Source organism: Alligator mississippiensis, chromosome 7, assembly GCF_030867095.1.
Source record: "Alligator mississippiensis isolate rAllMis1 chromosome 7, rAllMis1, whole genome shotgun sequence".
Taxonomy (NCBI): domain Eukaryota; kingdom Metazoa; phylum Chordata; order Crocodylia; family Alligatoridae; genus Alligator; species Alligator mississippiensis.
Window position 1 is genome coordinate 68,398,652 of NC_081830.1, and position 22,582 is coordinate 68,421,233.

The 22,582-nt window shown below is 43.1% G+C and overlaps 1 protein-coding gene across 2 annotated transcripts in view; it reads right to left on the reverse strand.

The window, feature by feature from the left end:
* IFT80 (intraflagellar transport 80) overlaps positions 1-22,582 on the reverse strand; it is a 155,278-nt gene that overhangs the window by 73,157 nt on the left and 59,539 nt on the right. For both annotated transcript variants that reach the window (XM_059731095.1, XM_059731094.1), the window contains exons 7-8: positions 6,406-6,515; positions 354-443 (exon numbers count right to left, since the gene is read on the reverse strand). In XM_059731095.1, coding sequence (XP_059587078.1) covers positions 354-443; positions 6,406-6,515 — 200 coding nt within the window. The remainder of the gene's footprint in view (positions 1-353; positions 444-6,405; positions 6,516-22,582) is intronic.

Here is a 22,582-nt window from a genome sequence, read left to right on the forward strand (position 1 = left end):
CAGCAGAATACTTTGTAAACAACTCCAAAGCAAATTACTTTTATTTAGCTAAAATAGGATAAATGGTGTTTCCCTATTAACTGGGAATTTATTTATTTTTCTCAAGTTCTTAGTCTTAATTCTTTCTTCAGTTTCTGCATGTTCCATTTTCCTTTGTTTAGTTCAGTAAAGATTTTTTGCGTAAAATATTTCCTATTCTTTTTCTAGCTTATTCTTTAAATATTTTCACCATTTTTATATCTAATTAATTTTAAGCTTGGAAAGTCTTGTGAAGACTGGAGAAAGCCAGTAGTGTCTTACACTGTTAAGCAATTGCTATTTAAAGATGTTGAAATAATTTAATCAATACACACCTTGTATTTACAGTCTTCACCAGCAGACAGGATAAGATCATTGACTGAATTCCAATCAACTTTTAAAATAACTCCATCATGGGCTTTCCACTGGGAGAAGAAAATAAATAAGTACAGACTTAACAAACCTGGAAATTGCTTTTAATATTATTTTTAGTTCTTATTATTTATATTTCAGAACCATTCATAGGTCCCAATAAGGACTGTGTTCCATTTGTGCTTAGTAGTGAACAAACACAGTAGCTGCTGTCTTTTCTGAAAGGAATTACAAGACAATTTTAAGCTACTTTACTGATAACTTACCAGTAAAATCATCTTTTAACATGAACCTCAAATAAATGCTGTGCTAAGGAATATCACAGATCAATATCCATTCTTTGGTTGGAGAAAGAAATGTTCAGAAGCTATAGAGCTACTGGATGTGGCAACCGTCAATCCTCCTGGATCATTGTGTGTACATGAGGGCTACCCAGACCTTTGATGCATATGCCTAGGCAGGATTTTTTGGAGGAGTGGAGGCTGCCCAGACCTTCCATCCTCACTTTAGGCCACCAAGACAGAATCCATGGACCAGACTGAATCCAGATGCTTGGTACCTACATGGCTGTAGTCACATAATTGTCTGGGAATTGAACCCAGGTCTCCTGCATGGTAGACAAGGATTCTACCACTGAACCACAGGGGATTCCTGCTAGTGAGTGTATGTGCAGGCAATTAGACAGATCTGCTGAACAGTGCGTAATCTGGCTTCAGTATTGAGTGGGAGCTTTTGGTGTTGCCATAATACTAACAAGAAAATACCTACAGACATGATCATCAAGAATTCATTTTTCCAGTTAATATAATGCACATTAAACAAATATTTTTTAAATAAAAAAATCCTAGTTTTTATGAGAGTTTGATCATAAAACTGCATATTAATCTTGTTTTTTCATATTAAGCCCAAATATATTATCAACATTTGCTTTCAAAATTACTGATAATCTCTCTCTCTCACCATCTCTCCAGGGGGGATATCCAAGCATCTTTGAACCTCACCAGAATTTAGCTTATTAATGCATCTCCACTGAAACTACTCACAACATTCAAAATGTTTGAGCATCTTCAAACCTCTTCCCCCCTTTTTTTAAATGACAAAACAAAGTTTATCGTGTTTTCTCTCCCCAAATATGAACTCTCTATATATCATAAAAAGAAAAGAAGCTGCAGAGTCAGTAAAATATTCTACCAGCATTTGTTTAGGAGCTGAGCATTCCTCACAAATACTCTATAAAAACTGCTTGAACTCACTGTCAATAAAATGTTTATACCACGTTGTACCACTACTTGTACCAAATATCACACTGCAAAAAAAAAAAAAAAAAATAGAAATGTTCCAGAAAGTTTTAACATAATATTGGGATTAATTTTGTATCTTTATACTTTTAGAAAGTCAGACTCCCCCACTTCAATAAATCCACCTGTAAGGCATTAGGAGGAGAAAAAAAAAGTAACATGTTTAAGACCTCTAGAATTATGCAGTATTTTTTAATCTTCAGGAAATCGTGCCAAATGCTATATGGGACTCAGAATAATATAAAGTTCCATTTTTGTTTCTGATGGCTTGACTAGTAGAAATGGTCCATATTTCAAAGAAAGAAAGAAAGAAAGAGAGTCCACTAAAACTGAAATCTCCACTCTCCCACAAGAATATTATATTTACTGTATATATAAGATGACACTCTAATAATTAGATTCTATATATGGAAAAATTATACGTTAGAATTTTCCAGGTGAAAAAAATCTCATTATCAGGTTTGCCTTGAATTTGTGACCCTCCCACTGCTACAGTAGGGAAAATAAATCTGGGGGAGGTCAAGTAGCCTCCTTCCCCTCCGACACTTACTCCTGCTCACATATGCCAGCTTCTTCTCCCCGTAGTCTCTTGTCCCCTAAAATAGTCAGACCCTGCTCTCCCTGAGCAAGTGGAAGTGAGGGGCAAATCTGGAAACACTGGGTGTGTCTATACAAGACACTTTACTGCTTAGTAGAGCAGTTTACTACGCAGTAAGTGTGTGTGCATCTACACGTGCACATGCTTACTGCTCAGTAAAGTGCTCTAATTGTGAGTAAATTTGCTACCTGCAAATGCAAGTAGCAAATTTGCTTGCAATTAGTTACTGTGCAGTAGTGCTTGTGTAAATGCCTGACTGGGAGCAAAAGTGCTCCTGGTTAGCTGGGCAGCAGGGGGTGGGAAATTGTTCCCTGCCTCCAGGAGCTGCCTGCTGCCAGGGTGGGCTCTGCCACTGAAGCCTGGATGGGAACTATGTCCTCCTGACCCAGCAGCAGGGAGCTCCCAGCTGGCGGGTGAGGGCTAAGAGATCCTTATCTCCCAGCCCCTGCTTCCCCATTACAATCATGGACAGGAAGGCCTGGGAGATCCTTATCTCCCAGCCCAAGCTCCACAGTTGCAGGGCTCAGGCTGGGAGATTCTTTTCTCCCAAGCCCAGCTCCACCACACTGCTGGCACTGGGACATAAGTATCTCCCAGCCTGAGCCCCACAATTGCAGAGACCCTGTGACTGTGGAGCTGGTGCTAGGAGATAAGGATGTCTCAGCCCCTGCTCTCCAATTGTTGAGTGGGGTCTGCTGAGCCTGTCCCCCACTCAACTCCGTAATCACAGAGCTGGGCGGGGAACAGGTGCACACCTGGGCTGGGAACAGGCTGTCCAACCCCCACCCAGCAATCACAGAGTAGGGGCTGGGAACTGTCCTGATCAGGGGCAGGTCCCAACCCTGTTTAGATAATCAAGGCACAGGGCTTGGAAAGAGCTCCAGGGCTGGGGCAGGTCCCAGCCCCCTGCCCCAATCTACTGGTGGGTAGCTAGCAGCAAGCCCAAAGCTGGCCAAGGAATCCCTGCCCAGTAGGGGTTCACTGCTACCTGACCCAAGGGGGGACTGGAGCAGGGGCCTGGGACCTGCCCCTAACTCTTTCCAAGCCCCATGCCCCTGATTGGGGAGCCAGGGACAGGAGCTCCCTGTGGGGGTACATTGTCCCTGCCCAGGCTTTGGTGGCAGAGCCTGCCCCAGCGGGAGACAGACACCTGGGAGTGGGGAGCAATGTCCCAGCCTCTGCCAGGAAACAGCTGTCTCCTGGCCCCATACTCCCTGCCAGCCCCTGGGCTAACACCCAGGGGGAGCCTAAAGCTCCCTCTGGCTGCAGCAGGGGGGCAATGCAGGGTCGATGGGGGTAGAAGCAGGTTGCTGCCATGAGCAGCAAATCTTCTCCCGAGTCTCTGCACGTGTAGATGCCTGCCCAGGGGCATTTACTTGAAAGTAAACTTCTCCCAGATCAAATGCATACATACAAACCCCCACTGACTTTGAAATAAGTATGCTTGTACCCATAGACTTAGTTCATCCAAAATTGATGCATTTTACCATTTTTGGAAACTGCTGCAAGTTTTAGCACAGGCACTCCATAAACATGCTTTCAAGTAGCACTTTGGTACCTACAAACTATGCATGATATTAGTTCAAATACCAAAAGCTCACTATTTATCATCAGGAATCCTAGTTTTCCCTGATAAAAAAATCACAAATAATCTTCTAAAAAAAATCCCACACATTCTCTGCTAAAACCCCCAAAATTCATGATTAAAATTAAAGGCTCCCCAACAGCTCTCCACAGCCCTGCTGGTGTCCCCCACGGCTCTGCTGGTGTCCCTCACTCCCCACCCATGGCCCCCACAGCCTTGCTGGTGCCCCTTGTCCCCCACCCACAGACCCTGCTCCCCCAGCCCTGCCAGAGGGGGTCCCCAGCTGCCAAGGGTTCGGACCCGGGTCTGCAGCCACCTGCCTCCACTCCCCCCCCCCGCTGCACCCATGCATCCCAGATCAATACCTGATGCAGGTGCAGGCTGAAACTGCTGCCCAGCCGAGTGGTGCTTGGGGCCCAGGGCTGAAATGCGCAGCTGCAGGCTCCAAGCTGGGAGCAGGATGAAGCCACAGGTGTCTCATCAGGGGAGGGGGAAGGCCGGTTCCCCGCTACTGCACATACTCCCAGGGGGCAGGGGAGACCCACTCCCCCAGATCTGTACTCAAGGCAGGCACAGGCTCCTGCCTTGCTTCCCTCCCCTGGAGCCTCCTGAGCCAGCAGGCAGGACCCAGAGCAGCTGGGGACAGTGGGGGTCACGCAGGGATTCCTCGCCAGTGTGAGCTGCTCCCCCCCCCCCCGGGTGACATGCCTCCAGTGCCTGCCACTGCTTTGGGGGGGGCGCAACCCCGCACCGCTGCCCTCACTGCAGCCTGGTGTGCAAGAGGGAAGTCACTGGGGCAGCAGGGGAGCAAGGAGCAGTGAGGAGGTTTTCTGCATGGTTCCTCCACTCCCAGCCATGCCAGATCGCACAGGGGGAAGCAAGGCAGCAGGGAACAGCAGGCCCCCCGTTCGCTGCTGTTCCCTGCTGCCCTGCTCTCCACCCCCACTCTGTGACCCGGCGAAGCAGGGAGCAGAGGAGCCATGCAGAAAACCTCCTCACTGCTTTTCATTCCCCTGCTGCCCCAGTGACACTCCTCCCGTGTGCTAGGCTGCAGCAAGGGCAGCAGCACGGGGCTGCACCCCCCCAAAGCAGCAGCAGGTGCTGGAGGCACATCACCAGGGCAGCAAGGGTGCAGCTCGCACCGGTGAGGAATCCCCACCGGTGCGAGCCACTGTCCCCAGCCATGACGGGTCACACCTCTCGGCTCTGGAGGTCCCGGGGAGGAAAGTAGGGTGGGACCTTGAGCCCACAGCCTGTGCCCCACAGGAATGTGCATGGCAGTGGAGAACCGGTCACCCCCCACGGCCCTGTCCTGCTCCTGGCTGGGGCCCTACAGCTGCGCATTGCGGCCCCAGGTCCCAAACCCCACCCAGCTGGGCAGCAGCCCCAGCCCTGACCAGTTCCCTCCATACTGGGGCCTCAATCCTCCTTTTGCCCCACACTTACCTACTGGAGCTGCTCTGCAGTCTGCCTGGGGCCCCATGCATGTCTATGCATATGGCGCCCCCTGTCTTTCTGCCTTCCTTCCACTTCCTTCCAGCTCCCTGCAGGCTGGAACTCTGCCAGCCTGCAGGGAGCTCATTGCAAAACTAACTGCTCTTGTCCTGGGATACTCTCAAAATGCACATGAAGTGCAGGGCAACCTGGTCTGGCTCGACCTCACCGAGGGTCGGGCCATACTAATCATATGTGACAGGTTGAGGGGGCAACAGAGGGATTCTGAGTGAAATGTTTGGGGTCCTATTTGGTGATGCTTGCCAGACATTTAAAGCTGGTAAAGAAATGAGAAACATTGGAAATGGGAAAGGAAGGTGCACGTCAGCTTTGCGAATGAAGAAGTTGAAATGCATTCAATGTAGTGGTTCACTATGACTTGAAAAAAGTTGGCACTGAGGGGGGACCAAACACAATGGGCACTATCATATATCTTATTCAGATAGGTTGCACTAACCTATCCTTGTGGTAGGTTCCCATCAGTATGTTCCTGAGGGACAGTGGTGCAGTAGCACAGGGAATCTGTTACCCTGCCCAGGCCCTGCCACTGCAGGGAGGCCAGGCAGACCCACCATGAGGCTACTACTTTGGCAGGAAGACCCTGCCTGACCCTTGCAGGGAGCCAGGCATCACCCCATGATGGTGGGATCCAAGCACAGGAGAAGTCTGAAGCTCTGGCTCCATCCATAACCCCAGCCCCAGCCCATGGTGGTGAGGGGTAGTCATGGATCTGCAGCTGGGTAGCATCCTCTAGTGGCTCAGCTGTGCCTGCTGCTTCCTGCCCAAGGCTCCTGGCCAGCAGCCTGGGGCCCATACAGCACCAGAAGCATGACAAAAATAGGCCATGGCCAAGGCTGTTCCTGCCAGAGGTCACTAAATGGTGAACAGTAAGCAGTAAATGATATAAATATAATTGTTGTTTAACCATTTGTATCCCTAATTTCATTTCTGTTTGTGCCAAACTGTGTGGCAATTTATACGTGAATTGTATTTTCCTAGCAAAATTTCACTTTATATGTATAATTTAATATTTATGATACCTGTAAAACTTTAGCATTTGGCTGAAGAGGTTTAATAATCAGCTGCTTTCCTGAAGTATAGAGAACCTTTCCTGAATCAGGACTCCATGCTACTGAGTAAACTGGTGTTCCTGTAGAAAGGGAGAAAAAGAATTATACATATAGAATTTACCTAATACACATATACAGAAACTGTTATAGGTCATTTAAAACTGGTAATTAAGCAAAAGATAAATCAGACTTCTAGAATTTTAATATACTGAAGAAAGAAAATATGAAGCTATTTAGCACTGCTTTAGTATATATTTCATAGTTTTAAAAAAATTAAGATCAGTTTTGATAAAAAACAGCACAATTCGTTTTGGTAAATATATCTACTCTTTTGGCAATATGGTGGCTGCAGAAGTGAAGCTGAATCTGGCAGGCTGACTCTTAATAAGACCTTAAGAAACAAACAAGGACCTCAGGAAATAGCATCATCTCTCCACTTTATCCTTCTAACCAGCAGCTCATGTGGGAACCAGCCACTCATGTGGGAACTGTGCTTCCCAGAAGGTAGGTGAACTGTCACTGTGGGAAGAGATTATGAATGACTGCACCCTGGTTGATGTGGAAGGGAGAAAATTCCATCAGGGGGCCATCTGCTTGTCTTCTACACTAACCTAAGCACAGCTCTGGTCCTGTGTACTGGCTCATACTACACTGCACACAACCACAAGAACAGTGACACTGCAGACTAAGGAAAAGTTTTGTGGACTTGATGGAGTTTGCAGATTCCACACAGACTATGTCTATACCACAAACACAATGCCCTCAAGAAAAAAAGCTCTTGAAGACTGCTCTGATGCGCCAAACCCAGAAATGTGGTGGTGAAGCTCTCAGGGCACAACCCACCCATTCTCAAGACCTTTGCCACTGGTGTGTTTGAATGCAGCCAAAGACGACTCCCCCAGAACAACTTCACCATTACATTTCCAGATTTGGCACATGTGAGCAAAAGTGGAAATGCATGAGCAGCATGCATTTGAAAGCATGTTTCTCTGAAAGCACAACAGATAAAGGATAGACTTATCCTCTGATTTCTCCTGACTCCCCTCCATATATAGGAATAAAAACACTGGGAGTGAAATCTTAACAAATTGAAGTTAATGGTAAAGTAGATACTTCTGGTAAAGTATCTACTGCTCTAAATGAACTAAGACATTACCAAGACATATGCCTTGGCATATATACTATGATTTGATACCCTGCTTGATACCACAACTGGATTATTATCAATTATATGAATTCACTGATGGTGGAAGCCACCAGATTCACAACCTTCTCTTTCTTCTAGTGAAATGTTTTGATTCTTTCTATGCTTCACTTCCTTTCACCTTTGACTTCTAGCCTCCCCTCCTCCATCACAAGGACTGTCCTGCCAGCTTCCAGCTCCCCTGCAACATCTGCTTCATCTGCTCATGACACCGTACTACAGAACATATTTGGCAGAAATCCCATCAGCAGGTTTCACCACTTTACTACTAATTTCTTCTCACCTCATTCAAATCTGTCATGTTTTAGCTAAACAGCTCTATCTTCAATTTAATTGAGTCTCGTGCCCTCAATCCCAGTCGCCTTTTTGCCATGTGATGCCCTCTTCAAGCCTTCCCCTCTATCTACTTCTCTCCCCTTGAACAAAATGACAGAATTTCTTCAAGAGAAAACTGATAAATTAAATGTGGCCTTTATCCTCCCCTTGGCTGGCATTCAGCTCCCCCTCTCCCTCCCTCTCACCTGTCACAGTTACAGAAGTTTCTCATCTGGTCTCCTCCTCTAACCTTCACTGGCCTCACTGATCACATCCCAACTCATCTCTTGACCTCCCTCACATCCACTCTAATCCACCCTCACTCTGTCTAACTTCATTTGCCTCTGGCTCTGTCTCCTCACAATACAAACATGATTTTATTTTTCCCATCTTAGAAAAAAAGCTATTGACAACACTTGCCTCTATAATCATTGCCTAATCTCTGCAAATGCTCTCCAGAATTCCTCTCCTACAATTCCAGCACAAACTCAGCCCAAGCTAGCACCTATCCAATGGCACTCGAACAGTTCTTGACACACTCTCCATTAACTACTTAGCAAAAGCTCAGAACTATGATTTCATTCTTACTCCCCAGGACTTGTCAATATGCTTCAGCACTATCAATGACGCTCTCCTTGAAGCTTCTGTAGTTCTGTCCTCTCCAGAGTCTCTTCCAACATCTCCAATCACCCCTGCACAGGAACCTACCCATTTTGCGTCACCTTTTCTGTGAGGTTTCTACAAGGCTCTGTCCTGGGTCCCCTTCTGTCCTTCCTCTACACTTCACCTCCGGTAATCTCACCTGCAAACACAAATTTAACTCCCAGCTCTACATGAACCACAGGCAGCCTATTCTAGACCTCTCTCTCTCCAAACTAATAAGTCAGTCAAGTGTCTCTGATGTTTTTGGGGATGTTTATCATCATCTCAGGCTTAACATGGCTATCACAGAGGAAATCTTACTCACCAAACCTTCCCTGCCCTGCTATTTCCTTTCTCAATCAAAATATCACCATGATGTCTGTCACTCAAGCTTGTATACTAGACATCACATTTGACTCTAATATCTCTCTAGGTCCTTAAATATGCCTCAGCACTGCACATTCCTTCTGTGTACTATATTCTTTCCGCATTCCTTGCAAAGAGAAACAGGCCACTCTAGATCAGTGTTTCTCATCCCCTGGGCTGTGATCCAAAAGTGGGTCGCAAGAATGTAAGAAAGGCTTGCAAACAAACCTTAAAAATGGATTTTCCTTCAAAGGAGAAAAATGTAGGAAACCACGGGTTTTTCCTTGCAGACTGGAAGAGTTCCAGCCTGCAAGGGGCTGCTTGGGGTCCCCTATACCCCACACCTCCTGCCCCACACACTGGGGGGTTGGGGCAGGAGGTCAGGAGTGAGGGGCATCTGAAGGGCCAGCGGGCTGTTTTCTACTTAAATTATTTTACCGGGTCAGGACTGTCCATTAATGTTTGCAAATGGGTCCCAATACAAAAAAGGTTGGGAACCACTGCTCTGGACAACATGATGCTTAAAAAGACAATGGTCTGCTTATACTAGCAGTCTTGTCATTTCTACCATGACTAGTATTGTAAAACTGGAAAAGTCTTAATGAAAATTGTAAGGAAAAAAATAAAAGGGAAACATTTCAAAGCATCTAAATGACACAGAACCTTAACTCCAGTTTCCAACAGTCATTCATGCAGTCTTTCAAGAGGTGGTATTTCAGCTGGTAAGCGATTATACTGCTTTTGAAAAATGTTAAAAACATTAAAAACTTACTAATAATATTTAGGATCTTCCTCTTTAACATCCTAACATCAAGCAGCCCCTTCATTTCTTTCTCTCTCTACAAAGAGTTACCTTCAACCAGGACACACCTATCAGTTCCCCTTTCAAATATCTAAGCTCTGAAAATGTGATCCTGTATACTTCTCTATTTCATACACTTACCTGTAAAAAGACAAGGGTTTTATTTTTCTTGGAACAGCAGAGTGACATATTTTGAGATATTTTACTTCATTTTTTATTTATAAATATGGCAATTTACTATGAAATAATTCACACTGCCAGACAGCACATATTAGTTAAATTTGGCACTTCTTACACTCCTATTGGCAACAATTCAGGTTGAAAAATGACATCAGTAGCGACACTGAAGTATGGGAATTCAAAGCAAACTAGTTTTTATCCTACTTTATTGCTGGTTTAGCAATCATAAGGACAGTTATATTTAAACCAAATGTTTAACCTGTTTGTAATGGCTGACTAGTTACAACAATTTCCATGGTTTAACAGCAGGAGCACAGTTAACTCATTTCCTTCTGTACTTACTGGGAACTTGGTTGTGAAGGGAAGCCAAGAGATCTAAGCATATAGTATTGTTAAGGAAAGGCAGCTGCACTAGCATAGGCAAATTTCAGTTAAATGTGCTGGTGACAAAGTGGCAGGAAAAGAGACACATTGAGGTAAAAGAAGGGGAGAAGGAAGAAATGTCCAGTTGCCCCCTACCCTGTACCACATGTCCCCCTTACCCTTGCCTCCAACCTGTGCCTGTGCCAGCCCCTCTGCTGCCTGGTCCACCCCAGTGCCCACCCCCCTGCCACCTAGCCCTCCCAGTCTGTGCTCCTCCCATCACCTGCACCCACCCACCATCTACCTTCTGCAGTACCTCTGGCTTTGGGACAGCTGGTGGCAGTGGCCTCAGCCCTGGCCTGGCCCAGTCTAGCCAGGCAGAAGCAGCCAGATCCAAGTTGGGAGGGGGCTAGAGCCAAAGCTGAAAACAACAGCTGGGGTTGGAGGCTGCACAGTCTCCCTCATGCTCCTCAAAAGCAACACGCTGGAGTTCTCCCTCATGACTCCCCTCCACTGCAGTTTCCCCCATGCTTCCCCTAACACAAGCCTCCTTCCCAGTTGCATGAGCCACCCCAGGATGAGGCAGGCAGTGTCTCCATCTGATTTTTGCCCAGGGCCAAAGCCAGAGCTGAGCCACTGCATGCCACGGGGCAGTATCTGAATTTAAGATGAAGCTTCACTTTCCTATGCCTGCCCATCTTGGATTCAAGTCAGTTTGGCAGTATAAAGGTTGCTTAATCAAGAAATATAATATTTGTTACTTTCACACACATTAGAAACAGAGAATACAAATGTCACTTTGAAAGTCGTGTAAGTCCTGTCATCTGGCCAATTAACATCAAGATACGCTCGCTATTAAGATGCTAAAAGATATGCTTTATCTTTTATCTTATTTCAAGTGTCTCGTCCATGCTGTTTAAATCATATACACAGTTTTGTAGATAAGACGATTTGATTGAACATGTTTTCTGATTATAAGAAATATCACAAATGTATATGCAGGATCTCAAACTTCTATAAATTCAGGACCTGTTCAACATTTTCAGTCATAATACTTACTGCCATGAGAAGTCTTGCAGGCTTTAGTGGAACTGCTCTAAGTAATAAGCACTATTATCAGTACTGTTTTGGGGATCAGAGCCCCAAATGGTATTGAACTAGAGACTGAAAACAGAAGAACTGCTATTCATATAGTTCCATATTAAGTAAGAACACTTTCCATTGCTATACAGTTTTTCAGTTACAAGCAATGGTCACAAACTCTTTTGACACATTAACTGTTATACATTAGCAATTGATAATTAGGTCACTCAATTACAGAGGTCAAAATCTGAAGGAAGGATGGAAGTGAAATCTATAGAGACATTTCTTCCAAATAGCTGCATGCCTCAAATTATACAGTACAATTACCAGTACCCCCCTCAAAAATGAACAGTTGCCACTTTGGGCTATCTTTAAGATAAAAAAAAAAAAAATTATATTGTGCTTTACTGGAAAGAAACATATCCTAGATCATTTCTACTTTATAAACCAAATAAGGCAATTTAAAAATGTTCCTCATCAACAAACCAAAAGGGTCAAATTTTGAGCTCAGCGTATTGTTCAAATAATAGGGCTGTACAACAGAGAAATCCAAGGGATTTATACAAGGAATATGCATAGTTTATAAAGCAAATCTTCTCCTTTCCCATCTCCTCAATATATACTTTGTTAACTCAGATCCACTTAGTCCAGTAGCGCTGTGACAGCTCAGCTAATTCTGTGGTTGTCTGTCAGAAGGGAGATGGAATTTGCAGCCTGAAGTGCAGTTCTGGTTTGAAGAGTGAGTTACACGTTACAATAATATGCACTATAATTAAACTGTATATACATTGTAATTGTAACATAATCAAACTGCAATTTTTCTTTCCAGTATGTAATTACCACTAATTCAAATGACCAGAAAGGTAAACTACATGACTGATTTACTCATTATCATCTCTCCATGCTTTTCTTAATACATGTATTATTGGAATCTAGATATATCAACTACATTGTATATTCACTGTAATTATTCTTAGACATGTAGTGAATATTCTAGTTAGAGGATTTAGTGGTAATTATAGCGATCTAAAAATATAACCACAGTGAAATGCACTTGTAATTACAATAGCTGTTTTATAGAATGTAACTAAAGTATTTGTAAAAAAAGTGATGTGTGATTCCATATCTACTACTTTAAAGATTCAGCACATTCAGCTCACAATAGAGAGACTATAACCCCCAACTTCTAGCCCCATAAACCCAGCCTGAGATCTGTTAGTAAAACCAAGTTGTTTTCTTTGTGCGTATCATCTAGAATAATAAGGGTTCTGATGAGAGCTAATATCCTCCCTCACTGATACTCATGCAGCACTATCACTTTTACTGAGTTTCCACGGGTAATTTACCAGATAATCATGTGGATGCTGTGCAAGAAGGAACGGAATCTGTTTTTTTTAGTTATATTGGTTATGCAATGCTAGCAGGGGTAAAACACAGTCAATATTTATTTATTTGTCTCTAAAAGGATAAGATGAGTTTTGTGTACACACCAGGAGCACATCTCTTAAGGAAGAAGTCATCTTTACAAAGCTGTATTAAGAAGTGCAAATGCACTTTGCAATCCAAGAAATGTCACACAAAGGGTATCTCAGCATTGCCTGAAATAACAGGTACATCAGTGTTTCTCTGTGATTTCAGTGGAATACAAGATTGTAGGGGTCCCTCAAAGTGTCATCTGTGGGCCACCTGCAATCTGTAGGCACTGCTGGATTCAGTATCAACTGACAAACCTTAGCAACTATCCTATAATTCTCCTTATTATTATTTCACATGTATAAGGTATATCTCTTGAATATAAAAGCATTACACTACAAAATAATTGTTACGCAGCCCTCAGTATGGGTGCATTAAGTGGTCCTCCATGAACAAAAATTTGGGGAATCACTGTTCTAGCAAAAATGCTAGAATGTATGATGTGCAAGAAAACCGCTACAAATTACAAGTAGTCTTAATTAGAGAAATCACCATAAGTAGTGCCTCAAACAACACCCTATTCTCCCAGCATACTTTTTTTGTTTAGTTTCTAGGACAGAGTGATCAAAAGTAAGAAATAAGTGATATTTTAATGACAAACATTTAATAAACATTTAAACTTTAACATCTAGAAAGGGATCAAAGAAATGGATCAAAATGATTTAAGCAATGGTAATTCTACCATTTCTTAATAAAATAAGATGAAAGGCAAAAACACAAACAGAATATATGTTTATCACTTAAAAGTTTTGACTAACACAGAGTCAGTTCTGTTTCCAGTCAAGTCAGTAGGAACAGTTCTCAGTCTAGTTGTAATAGTTTATGGGGATTTGATCCTGTAAACTGAAAATTGAAGGAGCTTACATGTGAAAGGTATTATGCAATTAACTAGTTAATCGCATAACTACCTTGAAACCAGTTACGCACGCAAAGTATCAATCACACTATAAAAAGCTCCAACCAGCTATAAAGTTAGACCTTGAAAACACGTACTAACTTTACAGCTGGTTGTATCGCGTTTTTATTTGCACGTGTAGCAAAGTCTCCCCTGGGGCTGGGAGCCACATCAGCTGAAGGGTGCACCATGTCCAGCTGGGGCTGGGAGTCCCACAACTGAGGCCCCAGCAGCTGCCAACTCTGGGTCCCAGGAGGAACAAGATTCCCGCAGCTGCAGATGCTGGGTCCCAATTGGGCCCTGGCAGCAGTAAGGTACACCTGAAATCTCCCAGCCTCAGGCGTGCATAGAACCCTTGGAGCTGGGAGATTACAGCTGATACGGTCTCCCAGCCTGGGGGGTTTCACACACCTGAGGCTGGGAGATCACGACAGCTGCAATCTACCAGCCCCAAGGGTTTCATGCATCCCCAAGGCTAGAAGATCATGATACATGGGATCTCTCAGCCTCAAGAGTTTCATACATCCTGAGGCTGGAGATCACAGCAGCTTCAATCTCCTAGCCTCAGGTGTGCATAGGACACCCCCACAGTAGGGAATCCCTCAACTGAGGGGGTTCCCAGCCACAGGAGATCATGGGATCAGGCTCCCTCTGCACCAGCAATTAGGCATGATAGGATCTAATGCACAATCCCACAATCATGCCTCCTGCCATGCACATGTGGTGTGGCAGGAGAGACAACTGTATGGATCGTGCATTAGATCCCATTGCACCTTTACCTGCATGTGTAGAGGAGGCCTCAGACTCTCAGTGCTATATCATAAATACAAATTGAAATTAAAAGTAATCATAATACAATCTTCAATAAGGCCCAATTCTGTCCTTGTATACACTAGCAACTCTCAATGAAGCCAATGAAAGTTGAACAAGCACGTCTTGTTAGAACAGAATTTAGCTTTTGCTTTGTGAGTTTGGTGCACTAAATAGTATAACTTGAACATCTACAATTAAACACAAAAAATTGCCATATGGTATTTTTTTTCATGTCACTGAGAATAGTGAATGGTGCATATTTCAAAATGGTTTATAAAAAAAATAAATGTCAGAGGGTATAGTTTGTTGGTTTATGTTACATTTTAGTTCGTAAATGTGAAAAACACATTATATTTGAGCTATGAACTTCCTTAAAACAATTGAAATACATTTTTGCCTCTTCTCCTGTGGTTAAAAATGCCTTCAACAGGTTGAAAGAATTTAGATAATTTGTTTTAGAAAGAGATAAGGGTCTGACATTTAACCCAACCCCAGGTGCATGTGGTTTCTTAAAAAAATGTCAAAAGGTCACATGATCTCAGTGTACAGAGTCTGAAAAACAAAATCTAGTTGAGTATTTTAACGGAACATCTCTCCAAGAAATTAAAATATAAAACAGCACTATTTTAGTAATTTTAGAAGGAAATATTAAATACTTTAAGAAAAATAATTTTATCTTTTCACAGCAGCACATTTAATTATGTGGTTTTAAAGAAATTAAAAATAATAATAACCAAAGGCTATACTACTGTTCAAAGGTTGGTATACAAAGCCAAGCTCAAAAAATAGGTCTGTATGGACCCAATTCATCTTAAGTATTTAAGCATATGAGCAATTTGACTTCAGTGGGACTACTCACATGCATTAAATTAGGTATGTGGTTAATGTATCCTGCTGAGCTGGGGACTTCAAGAGTTTAAAAGTGCAAGAGAGCTGATTTTTTTGTTATATAAGAACGTATCAGAATATATTAAAAACTTAACTGCAGTTGAATATTAAGCTTTTGTCTTCTGCCTTATATTTCACGTGCCTAATTTGCATATACTGAAGGACAAAACATAGCTCAGTCATTAAATTACACTAACATTGCATTTGTGTGCGTCTCCTTTTTGAGAACATTTAACTGATAGAAATATAGTGGTTTGTGGAGTGCTGGAGGGAAGGCTTTTAAACCCCTAAAAACTTAGGTTAAAAGAACGAGTTATCTGCATTCTGTTCTCTGAATGAGATATTCATTTTAAAATTACACTTTGAAATTTATTAAACTCCTGGAGAGCAATATAATAATGTTGTATGCAAAGTGTATTTTTATTCTTGTCTAATCTAAATGAAGCTTTTTTCCAAAAATAGTTTAAATACACATTAAGAGCTATGTCCCATTCCAGTAGTCTCTCTATTTCTCTCTGCTTCCTTCCATATCAAGAATACCACCTCTGTCTTTAAGAGCAGCACCCTAGATCCACTGGTCCCTCACCAAGCAGCGTCTTTTCCTCGCCTTCTTCACTGGGGCCTGGAGATGGTAACAGTAGCTGTTACAAATTATCTTCTACAAAACTGTCAGCCCCCAAACCCTGGCTAAAAGGATCCAGTCCCCAGCATCATGGGCTGTAGCTGGGAAGTGAGTATACCGAAGTAAAAAAAGTGGTAAACAATTAATATATTGTGGCATTTATTTGGAGGAACACTAAAGTTGCAGCATAGTGGGGGTTAAAAACCAAGCAAGGCACAATTTCAACAACATGATGATAATCATTAACGACTTGCAACTCAATTAATATTTAGAACTTGGTCTCCACCTGAGACTACTGAATTTCTGGACACCCCTGCAAGGCCCACTTGTTTTCCTTCGTTTTTGAGAATGAAGATTACTAGGAAAGATGAAAGGAGATTTTTAAGGGAAAAGGGACTGCTTACTCCTATTAACAGGTTCAAAAGATAGGAGGACCCATAACGTATAAGTTCTGATTTCTAATATATAAATAATCAGGATGTACTGCTCAGGGTGGCATATTTTTATCTAATATACACAAAAATAAATGAGATAAACGTACCATGATTTTAAATATTTTGGAGAGACTTATGAAGTAATAAAATGCATCAGTTTTTAATTCAATGTTATACAATAAACTCTTCTTTCTCTTCATGGTCAAATTACTATATTTGCAGAAGCTCTGATAAAAATATTGAAAGAATATTTTTATACTGAGAAGCATATTTGTTTTAAATTGTCATATCATTTAAAAATAACAGACCTGTTTTTCTTCAACTCTATCAACATTGTTTGTTTTGAGGAACAGACTATGCATAAAACACTTCAGTGTAAAAAGTAAATGTTTCACATAGTTCTGAGCATCTGAAAACCAGAGGCTGAAACAGAGACTATTTTGCAACCCTAATACAGTGATTGGTACCAGACACTCATTATAATATAATGACAAATAAATGCACACACCATTATGTTGGTGGTGTTTAAAATAAAATACTGTATTTACTGAAATCCAGCACAAGGTTCCCCCCACAACTAGCATGGTGGGTAAAAAGCTGCATCTTGGTTTTAAGTACTAGTCTGGGGCAGGGGGAAGCTCAACTCAAGCTTTGGCCCTGGGCTTGGGGCTGAAGCCAGAGCTGAACCACTACCTGTTGCATGCTGGGATAGCTTATTTAATGGGGGAGATGGAACACTGCTGAGGGGAGGTCAGGGAAGACCATGGGATGAGGGATGGCAGGAAAACCTGCAGCTTGTCCATTCCCCCCGCCATGTCTGTGCCTACCCTATACTCTATGCTTCCCTCCCCCAGCTCCCTCCTGCAGCCTCCCCCCCGCCACTTCCCTCTCACCCAGCTGCCCTTCTCCCCCCACCCCTTATCTTCTGCTTCATTCCAATACCTCCAACCCCAACCCAGCTCTACTGGGAGCTACCATCTTCTCCCTGGACATGCTGACTGCAGCGGAGAACAAGGGGTGGGGGAAGCAGGCTGCAGGGTGGACCAGACACAAACATGGTGGGGAGGAGGATGGACAGTGGGAGGCAGGTGTGTATTTGGCAGGAGTGTGCATGGCAGCAGGTAGGCAGCAGGGGGGGACAGGCATGAAGGAACAAAATACAGGGGAGCAAGGGGCACAGGTCTGGCTGCTCACCACTGCTTTTCCCAGCACAGCAGTGATGGGCATGAATTTTAAACAACCTTCCATTAATTACATTCTGTACATGGAAAACCATAACAATTTCTAAATTTTTCATATATATAATTTAATTATTGTGGGGGGAAGGAGGTGGTAATCTTAAATTCCAAGTTGTCTTAGATTTTAGTTTTAGGTAAATACAGTACCACCAGTAGGTGCTGCAGTAGAAGAAAAGTAATATTTATTTATTAGATCTATATGCCTTTCCCAAAATACTGAGGAAGACTTTCAACTATATGAATAAGAAAATTCTAATATTATAAAAGCCTTTGTCTGTCTGTCAGTGTCTGTCCGTAACGCTTTATTCACACACTGATTGGTTGTCTAAAACACCAACAGTGTTCTGGACAGGAGGCTGCGGTGACAGCTACCATAACAGCAGGGATGGGGGTGGGGGGCGGGAAAGACAGTGCTGCTGGCCTTGCCCCCCCTCCCAATCTCTGCAGGCAGCGGTGATGGAGTAGAAGGAGCGGGGGGGGGGGGGGGGGGGGGTGAGGCCAGCACCACTGGCCTCATCCCCCGCTATTCCCTGCAGGCAGCAGAGACAGAGCGGCCTTGCATGGGGCGGTACGCGGGGGGGGGGGGGGTGACCTCACAGGGCCAGAGGCAGAGTGGCGGCAGTGCAGGGCATTGGGTGACAGCGCTCCATCCCCACCCACCCTCCCACGTCATTCTTGACAAACAATTGGCTAGTAATTCATAAAAACAATAAAATATTAAAATAACAATTTATAACAAACAAATTCCCTTACCAAATAATCCCTAAATTCAAGAGGAGTCCAGCCACCCCATGCACTCCTGCTCCCCTGCCTCTATAGAAGAGAGTTATTGTGTGAGTTGATGTGCAATTACTTTCATTTTCTGTGACTTCAGTTTCAAAGCTCAGAGTTCTTCCCCACTACCACAAATAATTAATTTAGCTTAGCATAGCTGATTGATGAGAATGAGTTTGTGAAATTTTAATGTGTGAAAGTAGAATATTAAGAGTATGAATACATGTACATTTGGAGCCATTTCTAATGGGAAACATTCCAGAAGGGCAACAACTGTTATGCAGAGACAAGCTGAGAATGATATAAATGTAGCAAAACTGCTCTAACTTTAATCCTGGATAAAACCGTGTTAAAACTGACTGGTTTTGCTATGTTATATCATTCCCAGCTTCTCAATTTGAAACATGTCCTTTTCAAAATGGCTCCAAAAGTACACATGTCCATATTCTAAAGCAGTTGTTTTCAGCATTTTTTCATTTGTGGACCCCTACCAAATTTTGAATGGAGGTGCAGACTCCTTTGAATGGTTAAGTGTGGGCATTCATAGTTTTGATTGATCATAGTCATCTTTCATGGACCCCTTAGACACATTCTGCAGACCCCTATCAGTCCATGGGCAGGTTGAAAACCACTGATCTAAGGCAAATGTTTCTACTGGAAAACAAGAGTTATTCTGAAAGTGTGTTTTATTCCGAAGAGATGATAAACAAAAGACAAAATAGTTGTATTCATGTGTGTGTGTGTGTGTGTGTGTGTGTGTGTGTAAAAATAAAAGAGTTCTCTCTCTTTTTTGGAAAGTGATGAGGTCTAATTTTTAACTGGGAAATTTATATATCGACAATATAGATATGAGTTTTACATGTCCCAGACTACTCTCAATGTGCACTATCCTTTTTTGATATTTAAAGTTTCTCAACACAAGTCTGAAATAGTCAGTCCTTAAAGGAAAGTTAAAGCAATCTTTAGACAAGATAGGGAAAAAAGAGGTACTGCATGTTTGCTACATTTCAAACTTTCTCCTTTTTGTGTTGTTGTTTTGTTTCTCAATTTGACAGTTTAACCCACATTTTAAAAACTGCCTTCTCATATCTGGCTTTATTGGACTATGTATCCAGAACTCCTATTCACTCCACTGAGCCAGGCTACATTAAGTCATCTATTTTCTAACTGCTCTACAACTGCCTCCGAAAGAAGCATCTTCTATGTCCTTATTGAATTAGTAACAATGAAGCACTCTTATGTTCCTGATGTGACACCAGCAGATCAGACATGTAAACAAAAATACTTCCCACAACATGAACACGGCGATGGCTTGATAAGCCAAGAATATAAAAATACTCCAGCAAAATATTCCAGACCTAATCATGATGCCTGCATACTTAAAATATCATCACTCAGTCAGATGTTGAAATCCTAAACATCCAGCTCCAAATAGCTTCTCCGTAAATATGCTCAAATTTTAGTTTTCAGTCACTGAACTATTTTATGGTTCATTACCAGAATTGCAAAATATTTGTAAATGTATCTGTCTACACATGGCAGTAAATTTAAATATATACCCCTTGAAAATGTGGTCAGTACACGAACTTCCCTAGTTTTCAGTATACATAAGCATAGCCAAAGTATATAAAAAGTAGAGGTGCACCAATATATCGGTGCTATATTGGATCGGCACCAACAAATGGAAAATTAACATTATCAGCTTTTTTTGGCTGGTGTAGCCAATAATGTACTGATCAATATAATATGTCTTCTGGCCGGGGCCTCCATACACTGCATGCATGTGCATGGAGAGCATCGTGCCTTGCAGGTACATCTTTGGAAAGAAAGGAGTGTGGGGGGAGGGCAGATCAAGACCCCTACAGTGAGGGAGGGAGAGGGGTAGGGGCAGGGGCTAGGGCAGGGCAGTGAATGAGAAGCAGGACGGAGCCACGGGTGGCTCATCTAGGGGATCAGCATCCTGGCACTTAAGAATGGCAGCGGGGATGCTTGAACTAAAGCTCACTGAATGAGCTTTAGTTCAAGCATTACTGCCACCATTTTAAAGTGCCAGGACACTTTTAACTGGAGCAGAGCCAAGTGGGGTGAGGGCAGAGGTGGGCTGCCCACTGTGGGCTTGGGCCTCTTTGCCCTGCTGCCTTTGCCCCAGAAGCTGCATGCTAGCCATGCGCCCCCTGCCTGTCCAGTGGCAGTGGCAGCATTAAGCTGCCTCTAGCTGCTGTATGGTTAGGGGGCGTGCAGCTAGCGCGTGGCTCCCAAGGCAAAGGCAACCGGGCAAAGAGCCATGAGCCCATAGTGGGCAGCCCGCCTCCATCCTTGTCCCACTTGGTTCCGGTTTAAAAAGTGTCTTGGCGCTTAAAAATGGTGGCAGTAGTGCAAGAGCCCCCACCGCCATTTTTAAGTGCTGGGACACTGATCCCCTGAGCCTGTGGCTCCATCCCACTCCCTGCCCTGCCCTGGCCCCAGGGTCCCATTCACCTCCCAGCCCCAGCCCCTCCCTCACTCACCATGGGTGCCCTAATCTGCCCCCCTCATGCCCCTTCCCCTCCACAGACTTACCTGCAGGGCACTGCTCTCCATGCTGCCCGGCTTCATTCCTGTAAATCAGTTATCAGATTGCTATTGACTGATATGCCTGGTGAATAATCTGCTATTAGCCAAGAAAATCTTTATTGGTGCAGCCTTATATAAAAGATATAGCAACATTAGGAAATGGTTGATGTGTTCAGAGGTCTATTTCCTTCTCTCCCTTTGCGCCAAAACACCTCTGGTTTCTGAATGGAAAACTGAGACAAGTATTTTTACTTTCAGTCTTTGTATACTGAAAGTGTCGTGACCAATAGAGAGAGCTTTAACCCATTTAAAGCACCACAAACAGATCAGTTAGAAAGCCACTTGGATTAATAGTTGAAGAAAAATAGAAGGATAACTTTGCCAGATGATGTTTTGTCTGAAAAATATGATCAGCACAAGCTGCTGATCTAAAAATCACAGTTATTGCTTCATATTTTTCCTCATATTTATTTTTAACATATTTATCTGATTGGCCTGAAGTTAAGAGTTTAAATATCAGCATGATTACAGGACAGACTACCATGTTTCCTACTGAGAAATTTCATTTGTGTAAAATAACAAATATAACAGTTAAAAATGGAGCTAATCTTAGTAGCCCTTTCTTTTTTAAAAGACCTTTCCCTGTAAATAAAAGACGTAAAAAGTATTTTTTTTAATGTTTACCATATCATTCTTATTTACTAGAGACAACATAGGAAATGGGGGAGTATTAGGATTTTTGTTTGTTTGTTTTATATCAATATTGGACCTGTAATTGTAAGAATAATGAATCCCAAAGCCCAGATTAGATCATAACACTTTTTGTAATATGCTATATTAGGCCCCCTCTACACATGCAGATCGGATCCAATACATGATACAAAAGGCGATTGGATCCAATACATGATCCATACCACATGTACATGACCGGAGGCACAATTGTGAGATTGCACATTAGAACCAATTGCACCTTATTGCTGGTCTACGAGGAGCCCAATCCTGGGCTCCCCCTGCATCTGCAAGAAGCAGGCACCCGTGGGGAAGCTCCCTTTGTTGAGGGGGTTCCCAGCCACAGGGGCAATGCATAGCTGGGACCTAGAAACCCTGCAACTTCACATGGCTCTGGCCCCTGGCACTGCCTCACATGTAGCCTGGACACAGAGTTATTCAGTTCACACCCACCCTGAGCCTTGGAGAATCACAGCAGCCATGAACCTCAGGGTTTGGGATCCTGGGAGGCCTGTCAGCTGACTGGCTCATAGCTGCAAAGGAGACCTTGGCTATGCATGGAAATTAAAGCTTGCTAGCAACCACCTATAAAGTTAGTATACATTTTCAAGGTCTAACTTTATCGCTAGCTGGAGCTTTTTATTGTGTGACAGCTACTTTGCCCATGTAGCTGGCCTCAGGGTAATTATGCAATTAACCAGTTAATTGCCCAATACCTGTAATGTGTAGAGGAGGCCTTAAAGACTGATAAGAGACTTAAAGAGTTGGTCTAC